Genomic DNA, 15,692 nt, shown 5'->3' on the forward strand with positions numbered 1-15,692 from the left:
CAAAATGATCAGTTTCAACAATTGGCTAAAGTATTGGTGTCATTCAAAGGGGATCCAGTGTCTGTCAGCCTGGGATGACATGCTTGACAAGCCACGTTGCTTCGCTAGGGACGGCTTGCACCTGTCACCTTTAGGCTTTCGTATACTGGCCAAGGCTCTTGCCACCCCCATAGTGCCTTTTTTAGGCAAGGCTCAAAGGACAAACCCACCTCCATAGACAACCCAAGGATAAAAAAACTAAAGGTAATGCTACTCAATGCCAGAAGTCTAAACCTCAAGATGCACACACTCGAGGCTCTCCTCAGTATGGAGAAAATTGATCTGTGCAGTAACAGAAACCTGGTTTAAAGCTCCTGAAAGCACCCCAGCACTACCAGGTTGTAACTCATACCATGCGTTTCGGCCCCAAACCTCGGACCAAAGCACAAAAGGAGGGGGGGTATCTATATTCATCAAAGATACCTACACCTCCAGGAAGCATCGGAAACCATCCATGTGCAACTAACAGCGGGCAAAACTGCCTTTCAGTTTGTAGCCTGCTACAGAACACCCTCCCTATTATAGGAAACCCACTTGGCATTCCTGAGAACACTGGAGAATATGAAGGTCTCTCCAAACACTATGTTATTGGTTGACTTCAACTGCCAAAACATTGACTGGGAAAACTACTCAAGCACAAACACCCTCGCCCAATGGTTCCTTGAATTTATAAACTCTAACACGATGGAACAACTGGTCACCACTCCCACAAGAGGGAACAACATATTGGACCTGATCATCACTAACATGGGGACTCTATGTTCCACACCAGAGGTAAACCACTCATTGGTAAGATCAGACCATAAACAAATTTCCCTGGACATCTATATCCCTTCCCCACCCCCTGCCAAGGAAATCACTGTAAAATATTTCTCAAAAGCCAACTTTGCACTACTCAATACTGAGGTGGAATCCTTCAAAGCCCCTGGGCCAGAGGATAATACAGCCCAATTCGCAGAATCCTTTACAAATGCATTCTATGAGCACCTGCAGGAATGCATGGATCGTGCTATCCCAAATAAAACCAAGACTTTCCTCCAAAAACAGGAGACCTGTCTGGTGGACCCCGGCTATAAATAAGCTATACAGCAGAAGAAGAAAGCTACTACATGACAGAGCAAAATCCCAAAAAGGGAAGGCATCTCTGATCAGTATTAGCAAGAAACTTCGATCCCTCATAAAATCATCAAAGGCCAGTTTCGAAAGAAAAATTGCCCTAGACACTAAAGATAATCACAAGGCCTTCTTTAGTTATGTCAGGAATATGGGTGGAAACTCCCAGATATGCTCTGAACTGTTGCATAACGGTACAAAATATACCGAACCTAGAGACATAGCAAACATCCTGGCAGACAGATTCAGTGCAAACTTCTCCCCCCCTTTCCCCCCAAAGGAGCAAATGCCTATCCCAACTGAATGTAACCTCCCTGACATCACAGATGCACAGGTGAAAGCTGCCCTCTCCAAAGCAAAAAACACAGCATCTATGGGACTGGACGGTGTCCCAGGCTGTGTCTTACACGAGCTCCAAGAAGAACTGAACCCTCACATTAAGTCACTGTTCAAACTTAGCCTTACTACAGGATATGTACCCAAAGAATGGCGTACAGCTACAGTGGTCCCACTCCACAAATGTGGTGCCACAATGGACCTCGGGAACTATCGCCCCATAAGCCTGACTAGTCTGGTCTGTAAAGCTATGGAGCGTATTATCATGGAACTCATAAACAAAGACATTGGGAGCCTCCAGACACTGGACCCTACCCAATTCGGCTTTGTTAAGGGCAGATCTTGCCTCTTAAACCTAGTTGATTTCTTTGAAACAGTTACCAAAGCCATAGATGAGGGCAAGGTAGTCCACACAGCCCACCTGGACCTCGCAAAAGCCTTCGACACAATACCGCACTCGGGCATCATAAATAAGCTTACCAGCTTAAATATCAACCCCTATATCACAAGATGGGTTGCAAACTGGCTCAGGGATAGAACCCACATGGTCAGAATCACAAGTGCCATGTCCAAATCCAAACCAGTTACAAGTGGCATCCCACAGGGCTCAGTTCTGGGACCTCTCTTGTTCAGTATATACTTCTCTGAGGTTCAGGCTAACACGGGGGGATTATGGCTGACAAAGTTCGCAGATGACTGCAAACTGGGGGCCATAATTGACTCTCCAGCTGACACAAGCCTCCTCCAAAAGGGTCTCACAGAGACGGATGCTTGGTGCCAGAACCATGGCCTCAAGCTAAATGCTAAAAAGTGCATAGTCATCCCCTTTGGGAAAAACAAGGTGCCCACAAATTACCACATAGGTGGTAATCCATTAAGTATGGAAGAAGTAATTAGAGATTTGGGGACCAACGTAGATAGTAATCTCTCCTTTGATAATCACGTTGCCAAAGTGGTTAGAAAGACCTTCTATATAGCCCACCTTATCACGAAAGGGTTCGCATCTAGATCAAGAGAGGTCATTGTGCCCCTCTACTCATCACTCATCAGGCCCATAATTGAATACAATGCCCCTTTTGGGATGTATATTACACGACATCTGCAGCAACTGGAGAGACCCCAAAAGTACCTCACCAAGAGGATCATGGGCTACAAACAGATGTCCTATGCAGTTCGACTAAAGAAACTCCAGCTCTACTCAGCTGCTTACCGCCTACTCAGAGGGGATCTATGCCTGACGTACAAAGCCATGTTAAACCCAGAATTAATGGACATGCTCCACCTCAAAAAATCCACGTCCCTTAGAACTACACGCTCCAGGGACTTAAACCTCAGCATAAAAATAAATAGGACATGCTGGAGGGACAGATTCATTTCCCAGAGGCTCCCCTCACTCTGGAATAGAATCCCAATTCATGTTAGACATAGCCCCTCACTGACCCTCTTCAAGCGAAATCTGGACGCTTGGATGGGAAATCGCAAATTCACACCTGGGATCTCTTCTGTGTCCCTGCTAGACAGAGACACAGTAAACTAATCTTAAAGGGTACCTTCTGTGACCTACTTTACAGAGGCACAGTAGACTAATCTAATAGGGAGGCGGAAGCCAAATACACTCTGTCTAGGCTTATAAATGCCCTAGGGCAGATAGCCTAGTATCTACCTATGAACCTATGAACCCCTGCATGTTAATGACATTGTGGGAAATGCTGGTGCTGTGTGATGACAACAGCAACAACTGCAACTAAAAAAAAAAATGGGAATTGAAGGTGCCACTTGAGAATTCTTGGCACCCCATTATTTTGCCCTCAAAACTGGTAAATACCAAGGAATTCAATATGGTTGAGAGGTATGAGCTTCAGATAGATGATACTGGTGGATATTAGTGGGTCAAGTCTGCCACAGGATTTAGCACCTTGACACAAAGATCTACTTAGAGGGATAGACATCCACAGATCAGTTTATAATATAATGTGCCAAATTATCAGTGTGTATCAGTATATATTTGGGAATGATGTGCCTGTGCACATATATTGGTGTATATCAATATATATTTGGGAATGATGTACCTGTGCACATATGCTGGTGTATATTAGCATATATTTGGAATGATGCACCTGTGCACATATATTGGTGTATATCAGTATATATTTAGGAATTATGTATCTGTGCACATATGTTGTTGTATATCAGTATATATTTGGGAATGATGTACCTGTGCACATATATCGGTGTATATCAATATATATTTGGGAATGATGTACCTGTGCACATACATCGGTGTATATCAGTATATATTTGGGAATGATGTACCTGTGCACATATATTGATGTATCTCAATATATATTCGGGAATGATGTACCTGTGCACATATATTGGTGTATATCAATATATATTTGGGAATGATGTACCTGTGCACATATATTGGTGTATATCAGCATATATTTGGGAATGATGTACCTGTGCAATTTTTCTCTTATCTGTCATAATTTAAACATTTTTAAAAAGGGCTTGTCTTTTATTCCATCTAATAGAGCTAATATTGTGAAACTTTAGCTGATTTACAACAATGTGTTAGAAAATTAAACTTGTTATATTTTACATGAAGTTCCTGAAATACAAAATAAAACTACTATTTTTTTTTAAAAAAGTGCATCTAACGCTGTTTTACATAGCACCTCGCAAGTTTTTCAAGATTTTTTTGAAATTTGTTTAAGTTGTTGTTGTTGGGTCTTTCGGCTTTTCCCGGTTAGGGGTCGCCACAGTGGAATTCCGGTCCGCTAATGATTGGCAGTAGATTTTTACGTGCCGAGTTGCTGGCCCTGATGCACAACCTTCAACGAAGGTACACCCATTCACGCATGTCTCCAAACAGAAGACACTCTAGCTGAGAATCGAATAGGACAACATCTTACTGTGAGGCGACAATGCTACCGCAGCACCACCACCGCAGGTTTAAATAAGAATAAAACTAGGTTTCACAAATTGACTCTGAAGAGAGGACTGCTTCGAGAGATCTAACAGAAAGCCATGATTTAAGAATAATGAAGGTAGACAATGGCAGTGGCGTAGCCATTGTGAATTCTAAAGATTATGTTGATGCTATTAACTGCATGCTGAATGATCGTTCTTGATATGAGGAGTTTTATTAATTATAGTTTTGCTGCTACTGATAAATTATTATTAGATATGCTTGATCAAGGAGACCTTAGTTTTACTGTGTATGAATTTTTAAAAGTAGATTTCCCTAAGATAGCAAGATTTTTTGGTATTCCTAAGATTCCTAAGGACAGACTACATCCCCCATTTAGGCCTATTATAGCGGCAGACTTTAATAAGACTGAGCCCATTTCAGTTTATCTTGACTCTAAATTAAACCCTGTAGTACAGAGGTCACAATTTTATTTGACAGATTCTTGGCTATTTTCAGACATACTACATTAATTCACATTTAATGAAAAGGAATACTGTTTAATAACTTTGAATGCCATTTCACCTTTCACTAATGTTTTTGAATTTTTTCATTAATACTACTATCTGCTTGCTAAGTGTAGTTTTGAATAATATTTTTTAAATATTTGATGGTAAATATTATGTACAGAAAAAAAGGAGTCACTATGGATGCAAAAGTTGCTCCCTTCTTTACAAATCTGGTTATGTGTTGGTGGGAACAAGAGTTTCTTGTTAAGCATCCTCTGTTTAAAAGGTACACAATTACTGACGTTACACTGATGATTTAGTTTTTCCTTGGGAAGGTGGTGAAGACACTTTTGACCAGTGTTTTGACTTTTTAAATAATACCACCTCATTTTTAACAATCATTTATGGCAATAGAGGTCACCAAGTAGTATTCTTAGATGCGCTACTATCTATAGATGCTGACAAAAAAGTAGTTTCACAGTAATGTTTTAGGAAGCCTACATGTGTTAGTTATTTGACTAGTAATAGTCAACATCCATTTTTTATGAAAAAGAATGTAGTTAAAGGACAGTTCATAAGGTTGAGTGGACTTATAAGTGACAAGGTTTATAAGGCAGAGTCACTTAACCTTAAAGAGTTATTTTTATCAAGGGGCTAGTCTGATGAATATTTAAGTGTTATATCACAGAAAGTGTTCCTAAAAAGACATACTGATTTCAAACCAATCTTAAAATATAATATTTAGAAATCCTTCAATTAAAACGAAACAAAATAATCCACATGGATAAAAGTAGGTAGAAGTTTATTGGTGCACCTCTCAGGTGTTAAGCACCGCATAAGTTACAATCTTAAAATATGGTTATTGTTTTAAGAGGAATATGAGGTGTAACCAACATTCTAAGTCCTTTTTGTTACTAATTTCCTGTGACAGTCATTATAAGAGATTTCACCAGCAAAAATTGGAAAATTATTTTTGGTAACAGGGAGTTAGTCAACACTGTAGGTAATAAACCCATCTTTGATTACCAAAGAACACAACTTAAGATCATTTTTTGAGATGAGATATCAATGTTTCTAATGCACTGCATCATCCTTGAGTTGGCACATTTCAGTGTCAACACTGTAAATATTCTAAATATGTTTTGAAAGTTCTTCTGCTATTTTACAGCATGACAAAACTCAGATTTGGGATAAAAACAGGTACACTTGCTACACTCAAATAACAGTTTACCTTGCATTTTGTGAATCTTGTCCCAGTTTGTATGTGGGCAAAACTGTTAGAAGGTTTGCTAAATGTATTTATGAACATGTACAGCTATTAAAAACAAGCATTTGAAGAATGCGTTAGCAAAACATGCACTTGTTTGCTGTAAATTTAGGACATTTTATTTTTATGTTCTAGATAATGTAGTTATGTCCCCTTTAACTGGTGACTTCAATATAAGATGAAGTCAAGGAAGCATTGTGGCAGATATGCTTATCTTCTGATAAGTCACCAGGCTTGTATGATGTTATAAGCATTAAATATTTTTTTAAAAAATAGAAAAATGTAACCATTATTTTTTTTAACTTATTCAAGTAGCTCTTTTGCAGGATATGTTTACATCAGAGACAATTTTTTTTTTACTTAATGACTATTAGGCTAATTAGTTGGTCAGGTGATGTGTTGGTTTGTGTATTTAAGTCTTATGAGAACTGTGGGTCTGTTTCTGACGAAGTTCTTGTGAGTTACATTAAAAGAACAAAAGCACTAAACAGTCCATTTTTACTTGATCCTTCCTTCTCCTGCTGACTTAACATTTTATGCTTGTTTGTTTTTGTTTACGTTAATCTTCCAATTTTTTGGGTTTTGAGTTACTAGTACATGTAGTCTACCTGGACATTAGGAGGGACTTTCACTTTGCCCTGCACTGGTGGCTGCTAGAAAATGGCAGGAGTTGGGGGTCAATCAGTACTAAGGAACTGGATTGTTAAATGGTAGGATATAGGGTTGTAGAAAACTTGACTCATTTCAGAATATGGAAAGTGTTACTTGGAAGTGAGTCAGGGTCTGTCCTGGGTCCAGTACTCTTCAGTGTATTAATTTCATGTGCATCTGTGGAACAGAATAGGATCAGCCCCTTCACTAGTGATGATATCAGCAGCAGTGGAAGATGGAGGTTCGAAGAAAAGATTTGGAAAGACTGCCAAAGTGGAAGCAAGATTGTCGATTTTAGTGAAAGCAAAGGGAAACTACTGCCCTTGGTCAACAGCAACCTTGGTTGTCTGAGACGAACTGTGGGAGTGAACCAATGGCAACAAAAGCAAAGAAAAAACTCTGGGAATGTTGGCCCACCAAAAGTGGAGTGAAGACAGTAGCAGCAACCAGAGCAATGTTGGGTTGCATCCTCAAGGAGTAGTCTTCTGAAGTCGAGAGGTAGTGCTTCTGCTTTACTGGACCCTGGTCAGGCCAAACCTTGAGTACTGTACCTTGTACTGGAGACCATGTGAGGAGAGTGTCATCAGGCTGCTGGAAAGAGTCAAAAGGAAAGCCACCAAAAGGTGGCATGAAATGGTGGAGGGAATATTTAAGAAGAGACAGGGATGACAATATTGGCGACAATTATCATTTCAGATGTGAAATCACTGATGTGCACAAAAGGATGGGAAATTGACCACTGGCAATAGATTTGCAGGGGCTTGCTACTTCAAAAGCACTGCACTGAGTGATGCTGACTGGTTAGTGGGGATCCAGAGGCATTCAAAAAGGCATGGGTAGACAGAGGTGATGAGGACAGTTAAGACAGCAGACTAGATATGCTTGTTGTCTTCTTCAGTCACCAAGCTAATCAGGTGCAATGCAAACTGTAGCACTGCCAGCTTATTACAGACAGTAAGATCAGGGCATTCCAATTAGGATACAGTATTTAGACTGGGCACTGTTAAGAATGCCACCCACAAATTTGTTAAGAGTGATTCTTTCCAAGTCTGAAAAGTATTGTACCTTTACAAGAAATGTGTGTATACTGGAGAATGAGTAATGAGAATGGGGTGGTTAAAGGGGGAAACTGAATGTTAGAAAGAGCAGTGTTCCAGCACTAAAGCTTAGGTAGTTCCTTGTGAGAGCTAGTTAGCATTTCATGGCTAACAAGCATGGGGCATGGTCGTTTCAGAATAATCCCTATGTATGGTCCCCAAAAGCAGATAAACAAATTCATGGAGGTGAAACAGTAGTGGACTTTTCACCTGCTGCATCTATGCATCCATAATTGGTAGGGAGAATCCTGTAGAGAAATTAAAAAAGGCTTTGAGGATCTAGTTGGAATAACTTTGAAACCTGTGCATAAAAACTCTCTCACCAGTGGCAACTGTGCTAAGGAAAAGAACCAGAACACTGGAGTGGGAAAGGAAGAACATAAGGGAATTGATTAGTAGTGGGAACATAAAAGGCAGTAGGGCAAAAATAAACAGAAAAAAGTGGTCTATGTATAGGGTTGAGAAAGCTTCAAGTGAGGGGAAAATAAGGCTAAATACCAAGCATCAAAGGTACAAATGGAGAAAGCCTAAAAGTAGAAACAAGAATGTTGAAAATGCATTACTAGAGAATCCGGGAAGGATTGGCAGCTTAGTAGGGGGAAGCAGAAGGTGGCACCAAACTGAATAAAAGCACCCTGGATATTAATGCTATGCCAAAAAAAAAAAAACAAATAGCTTTCCAAAGAGGCTAGAAAAGATCCATTCTGAATGAATACCTGGCTACAGGTGAGATTCCATAGGAGTACAAGAACCAAACAACAATGAGGATCTGCAGCAGAGCACACCACCTCTACAAGAATTATACTGTTCAGCATACAGTCATAAGTTTAAAGGGGAATAGAGGAAAAGGCAGACAAGCTATCCATGATCAACTTCTAGAACAGCAAACATCTGTGGCCTGGAAATCCAAACTGATCCACTGATGAAAGGATTTTTGCATGCCTTAGACAGACATACATCCACAGATCCATAAATACTCTAGGGTCACTGACTCTTATGACCATTCACACCTTGTCACTACTCTCCCTCAGGCTGTAAGAGATTAGTGGATAAACTCCTGAGGGGATGGGTGGTCAATCAAGCAGGTCAGATGGCTTGGTTGTGAAAATACAGCAAGTGTGAGGATATTTATCCAAGGGTTAATGCAATGGTGCATTCCAAGTTTGAAGACTTGGATTATTCAGTGGGAGCTAGCAAATGGTAGTAGGGAGATCAAGGACCATGTCTACAGAGAACATTTAAGGCCAAAACACATGCTAGACATGCTAAGGAAATGAGGAATTTTGTGATCTGCCATGGCAAGTGGCACTGGTGAAACTGTTTGCTTGGTTCTGGAGGCCACGTGGGAAAATACATCAAGGAAGTTACCAAATGATTGCCTGAGGGATTGTGGACAGACAGGGTATATTTTTTTACTGGAAATGAGGAAGCAAAAAATGGACAGAGTTTTGTACATAAAACCTTAACTGAGAATTGTGATGCAACAGAATCAGGGATAACACAACTTTCAACAGTAAAAGGGTCAACTTTAGTCTCTGAAAGGTAGTTCAAAGTGCTAGACAGACCAAAGTTAAGGTTGAACAGAGGGTTACAGCAGCTGAGAATGCATATAAAGCAAACAACTCTGAAAGTGTGCACAACACTAGTACTATTATATGAATGATTTAGAACCACTTGAAAGCTGCATTTCAGGGCCATAAATGGTGCATAGTCTATCACAAGTAACAAGCAGTTACTAGGGCACATCCTATAGGACTGACAGCTCAACTACAAAACAGATTTGTATATCCAGGGAGCTGGTAGCTCTCTTGATATGATAGGAACATCTCCCTTTCCTTCCATTTCAGGGGAAGGCTTACTGGTTTACAATTCCCAATACTGATCCATCCTAAGAAAATATGCATTTCCTGGTCACTGGGACACTGAGCACCTCTCTGCAAGTACCCTCATGTATAGATGGTCAGGAGTCAATGTATTAGGTCCCTAGGCCTATTCTCCCTCATTCCCCAAGTCAAGTGCTTGGGGTAAAGTGCTGCTTTTCCATTCTGCACCATATATATGACCATGTCTTAGAAAGGAATCAAAGAGTCTATCAGATGCCTAAAACTAGTATCTGCCAGATGGCAAATCCCACTGCAAAATACTATACCCTCAAGGAACAGCTTTCTCTTAGTTACCCAGTCCTCTCTATATTCTGTATTTAGGACTACTCCCAAATTCCAAAAGTGACAGGGCAACCTGCACTTGTCCTAAATGGTTTGGCATTACAACTGTTTTCCCTTAGTTAAGGTGGCTCAGTTTCTGTACTGAAGAACTCATGTAGCATGAAAGATCATCTCTTGAGTAAGCTGCCTACAGAAGTTATCAGTATAGACTACACGATGTAGAAGGGAGAAGTTCTCAGCATTTGAGAGACACTTCTGTCTGGACAGCATTATGTTTGTGATGTTCAATTAATTTTGTCTTTGCTTTTAGCAAGTATGCTTGTGGCCAATAACTGACACAGAAATGGCCTTTTCCCTTGCCTGAGAGGATTCTTACCATTATGTAGAGGCTAGATTAACTTCTACAGCACTGGATATGGCTGAAGCACTTACAGTACTAAAGATTTAAACAGTTTTGTTAGATTTTTCCATTTTGTAATGCAAGAATTTGCACTACCCTAGTGGTAGTAAGGACATCACTAAAGAAAATGAACTCAGGGAAAGAAGCAGGTCCGGGTGAAGTCCCAAGAGATATGATATAGATGTTGGCTGGGATAGGGGAGAAATAGCTCCCAAGGGTGTTCAAAGTAGTATGGAGAGAGAGGTGTATCCCAGATGACTGGAAAATAAGCATACTAGTGCCACTGTTCAAGAACAAAGAGGGCATTCACTACTGTGGCCAGTATAGAGGTATTAAACTCTTGTCAGACTGCATGAAAGTTCTAGAGAGGGTGATTGATAAACTAATATGCAAAGTATGCAAAGTAGTAGAATGTAAGATGGAAGATGAGCAGTTTGGATTCAGATCAGGATGCAGCACAACTGACCCGATGTTTGCCGTAAGACAGATAGTTGAGAAGAAGCTAGAGATGAGGAAAGAGTCCAAATGGGCAATCCTAGACTTGGAGAAAGCATATGACAAGGCATCTAGAACGTTGATTTGGATAGTCCTGTAGTAGCTCAAAGTCCCTGAAACATTAGTAGAATTAGTTCAGACTATGCACAAAGACCCAATATCTCAAGTATGAACAGTTTTCGGTCTCACAGTGGAAATCCCAGTGGAAGTGTGTGTGCACTGGGCTTCAGCTGTGAGCCCAGTGCTGTTCATACTGGTGATGGACTATATTAGCAAGTAGATTGGAGGGGTCAGAGCAACAAAGCTGCTGTATGCAGATGAGGGACATTACAGACAGACTGAGCAAGAACTTCAGCAAACAGTAGGGGAATGGAATGCAAAACTGAAGGAACATGGGATGAAACTAAGTACAGATAAGACAGTTGTAATGGCAGCAAATGAGGGAATCAGAAGTTGAGAACTGATTTAGAAGGGACAATAGTGGAACAGGTTAACTTCAGGTATCTAGAAGGGGTGTTTGAGGAGAAAGGAAATCTGAAAGAGGAGGTCACAGCTAAAATTAGAGGGGTTGCAGCCAACTTGCACAGAAGTGTCGGGGGTAATGTATCACAGAAGAATGCCAAAGAAGCTGAAAAGTAAGGTGTACAAAACACTACTGTATGGTACAGAAACCTGGCCAGTAAAAGCAGAGCAGTTGAGGAAGCTAGAGGTGATGGAAATGAAGTGCTTGAGACAGGTGGTAGGATGCACATTGTGGGACAGATGAAGATATGAGGACATAAGAGCTGAAGTTAAAGTAGCTCCATGGTTTAGGCATATGTGCAGAAAGGCAGAATACAATGTGATGAAGAAGATTCAGGGCAGACAGGAAGAAGGCAAGTGGAAACGAGGGTGACCAGCTAAGAGGTGGATGGATTGTGTGACAGGACACCTGCAACAGCCAGGCATGACTGTCAAAAAAGTAGGAGAGTAGCACTGAACTGAGAGAGATGATGATGTCTGACATGACACCATGACCTCATGTAGAAAATGGGAAAAAGGGGGTTTGATGATGTTGATGATAATATTAAGATTTATTGCTTTAGTCAGAGCTTACCTTTCTTGCTTCTCAGTTGCTTTTCCATCTTCTGCTCTTAAAGCACTGATGCTTGTGAAGCTTGCTTTAATGGTGCTAATCAGCGAGCTCACTTTACTTTCTTTTCATCCCACAAAAGGTGCCCTTTCTCAAGCTGCCCACTTGGCCATTCTGACCCATTAATGTCCCAGGTTTCTGAGATGCTGACACATTTAAAATGGCCCTTAACTTAAACCTTTCGAGGCCAGTTGCCCATTTACAGATGGAATCTTTCTGCATTTTTGTGCTCTTACTAAGACAGTGAAGTCTATTGATTTTTACACATTATGAAGCTTTGCCTACTGAGCTGGTTTTAGTTTAGACTCAAGTGCGAGGAGTCCATTTTCCTAAAACTGGACCATCTCTCAATGTTACTCTTTCTTAAGCTCCTATACAAGCTTCTCTCCTACTTCCTGGGCTGAGATACAAGATTTTTGCCCGCTTCCTTGGATCATATAGAAGATCACACACTCCTACTTCCTAACAGTTGGATTCTTGTGCAGATATTGCCCCACCATTTGTAGACATTAATCTTTAAAAGGAATTTAGATTTTTACTAATCATATTGCTTTGATTATTATTGCTGTGTTACTCTCTACCTCAACCTATGTTAGATTATAGCAACTAGGCCTCTCTTTTGTTAGAGTAAGAAGGATACCCTCAAAAGTCTTCTCTGGAGGAGAAACAAAGCAGATGCCTTATATTCAAACCTAGTCTAACTCAACTCATTCCCTTTTTTCTAGTCCAATTCTCATACTGGAGGCCTCTAAACAGTTAAATTAGCAAGTTTCAACCCCCACCCTCACATTTATTATTGCACTGTTCTGAAGACAGCATTCACTACAAAATGACACTAAATCTTACATTTAGAAAGCCAAGCAGACTGAACTGTTCTAACAACTTTGATGATCTCTGTACAGGATCTGGACCAAGTACTGCTGTGTGAAACAATCCCAAATACAGGTATAGCAACAAGCAGCAGCAATTTAGGAAAACTGGATTGTACATTTGTTATATATTAAAACTAATATAAAGTCTAAACATATTTATTATTATTTACTGACCTGAGTCACCAGAGCAGGCTCCATTATAGACTATGTTTCCATTCTCATCTTCCTTCTGACATCTGGGAAACTGGAGGCTTGCAACAAAGGTTATATTTGATCCCACGAGTGCTGGGCTGTCACTGGTTAAGTGTACCATCACCCTACCACCTCAAAAGAAAAAAAAAACAGATTATAGACTGCCAGAGAAGGTGCATCAGTGTTAACAACCTGCAGCCTTCCTAGCACTTTGGCTTGATTAGCAGCAGTCAACCTACCTTACCAACCTAAGCTGCCAGCTTTCTCAGCAACATAAGTTGCCTTCTTCTACACCTCCTGCAAAAAGGGACAAACCAATGAAACTCCTTCCACTAAGGTCATGACATTTTCATATTGGCCCACCACATCTTAAACCACCGATAACATTACTTTATCTGCATCAAAACAGGTGTTTTTGGTGCTGTTGTACAAAGATCAGTCCTGCAGGTCAATCTTGCATTGCAAATGTACTAGAAGATCCTCCTCCTGTCTAATGCGTTTTACACCCTGCACAAGAAGAAAACAATCTCCTTAATCCAGATTAAGAGAAACAGATTATTTACTTCAAACAAAACCTTGGTAAGTGGTACAAAACTTGAATTTTTAGAAAGGGAAACCCTGAGGACAAAAATGTATCCATTAGAGGAACACTTCAAACATTGGACTTGACCCAATTTGGCTTTGTCAAGGGCAGGTCATGCCTACTGAATCTGGATTTCTTTGAGAAGGCCATGGACAAGGGTAAAACAGTACTTATCGCCTACTTCGACCTGGTCAATGCATTTGACACAATTCCCCACTCAGGTGTTATGAATAAACTCACAAACCTCGGCATAAATCCCTACGTCACCAGATGCATAGCCATTTGGCCCATGAACATGACATGTTTTTAACGTGGGTGAATCCAGATCCATCAAGAGATCGATTACTAGTGGTGTGCCACAGGGCTCTCTGCTGGGACCTCTCTTGTTTGGAATAAACTTCTCTGAAGTCAAGGCTAATGTGGAAGGCTCCTGGATGACAAAGTTTGCTGATGACTGCAATCTGGGGGCAATCAGTGAATCTCCCAGTGATGTAGATATCCTTCAGGAAGGTCTAGATAAGACAAGCAATTGGTACCAGAACCATGGCCTAAAACTAAATGTAAATAAATGCATTATCATACCCTTAGGAAGTCAAATACCCCTGCAGATTACAACATCAATAGCTCACCCCTAAGAGTAGACTCAGAGATGACAGACCTTGGTACACAGATAGATAGTAGCTTGATCTTTGACCACCGTGTGTCCACAGTGGTGAGGAAGTCCTTTTATGTGTCACAACTTATAAGTAAAGGTATGGCATCCATATCCAAAGAAATTACAGTCCCACTGTACTCAGCTCTCATTAGACCAGTAACTGAGCACAATCAGCCATTTAGCATGTACTTGACTAGGCACTTACAGCAACTGGTGTGACCACAGAGGTTCCTCACAAAGAAAATACAGGGTGTTAACAACATGAACTATGTGGATACACTAAAAGCCCTATTCCTTTACTCTGTCTCCTACTGACTATTAAAGAGTGACCTATGCCTGCCCTACAAGGCACTCACAGATCCAGCCCTGATGGAGCTGCTACACATCCACAAGTCAAACAACTTGAGGGTTATCTGATCTAGGGTGCTGCATAGACAGATATGTGTCTAAGAGATTTTCCCTTCTTTGGAACAGGCTTCCTACTCACATTATGCAGAACCGTTCCTGAGCTGTCTTCAAATGCAGTTTGGATCAAAGGATGGGGAATTGCAAATTCAAACCTAGGGTAGTGCCTTTGTCCCTTAGGGACAGGGGTAATCTGTAACAAACTCAATGTACAGGCACAAATACATGCCATCTTCTTCCCCCTAGGGTCATATACTGGATAAAAATCAGGTTATATTGTCTTAGGCTGTTAAGGGCTCTTAAGCCATTAGCCTAGTAATCTCTTATAAACCTATGAACCTATGCAGTGACAATTATATGTTTAGTAAAGTTTGCGCTCCCATAAAAATGAAAGGTTGTACTCCACCTTTCTCCTTAATCCAGGTTAATCAAGAAATGGAAATAGTGAAAATGTAGCCAGCAAATAAATTCAGTTCTCTTACTGACTGACCACAATGTCTACAAAGTCCATAACTACAGGACACTGGCAAGATGACAGTTTATGCAAGCTTTTGCCTAACCGCAGCATAACATTTAAAACTATTCCAATTAGTAAATGGACATTAGCACTGCACAGAAGATACTTTTCAATTTCTGCCCAATATGGAAGGAAAACATATAGTTTTAAGTTTCTGCCCAGTTCCAAAAGACATAGCTTTATTTTTTTCTGCCTAGAATTCCAAATTTAAATTTTTGGATTATTAAGCTGTGTTTTTATTCATCTCACTGACTTAGGGGAGCAGCAAGGATAAAAGCAGGCATGTGATACCAAGGAAATTAAAGGTAAAATAAAGATCATACAGAGCAACATAACCAGTTTTCTGGAGCAGA

At 40.5% G+C, this 15,692-nt stretch overlaps 1 protein-coding gene across 1 annotated transcript in view; it reads right to left on the reverse strand.

Moving 5' to 3' along the window:
- The window catches only part of GPNMB (glycoprotein nmb), a 114,695-nt gene that overhangs the window by 67,982 nt on the left and 31,021 nt on the right, over nt 1–15,692 (reverse strand). Inside the window, exon 3 of the mRNA XM_044064622.1 lies at nt 13,162–13,311. Coding sequence (XP_043920557.1) covers nt 13,162–13,311 — 150 coding nt within the window. The remainder of the gene's footprint in view (nt 1–13,161; nt 13,312–15,692) is intronic.

This window comes from Protopterus annectens, chromosome 3.part0 (assembly GCF_019279795.1).
Source record: "Protopterus annectens isolate FY-2018-M chromosome 3.part0, PAN1.0, whole genome shotgun sequence".
Lineage (NCBI taxonomy): Eukaryota > Metazoa > Chordata > Ceratodontiformes > Protopteridae > Protopterus > Protopterus annectens.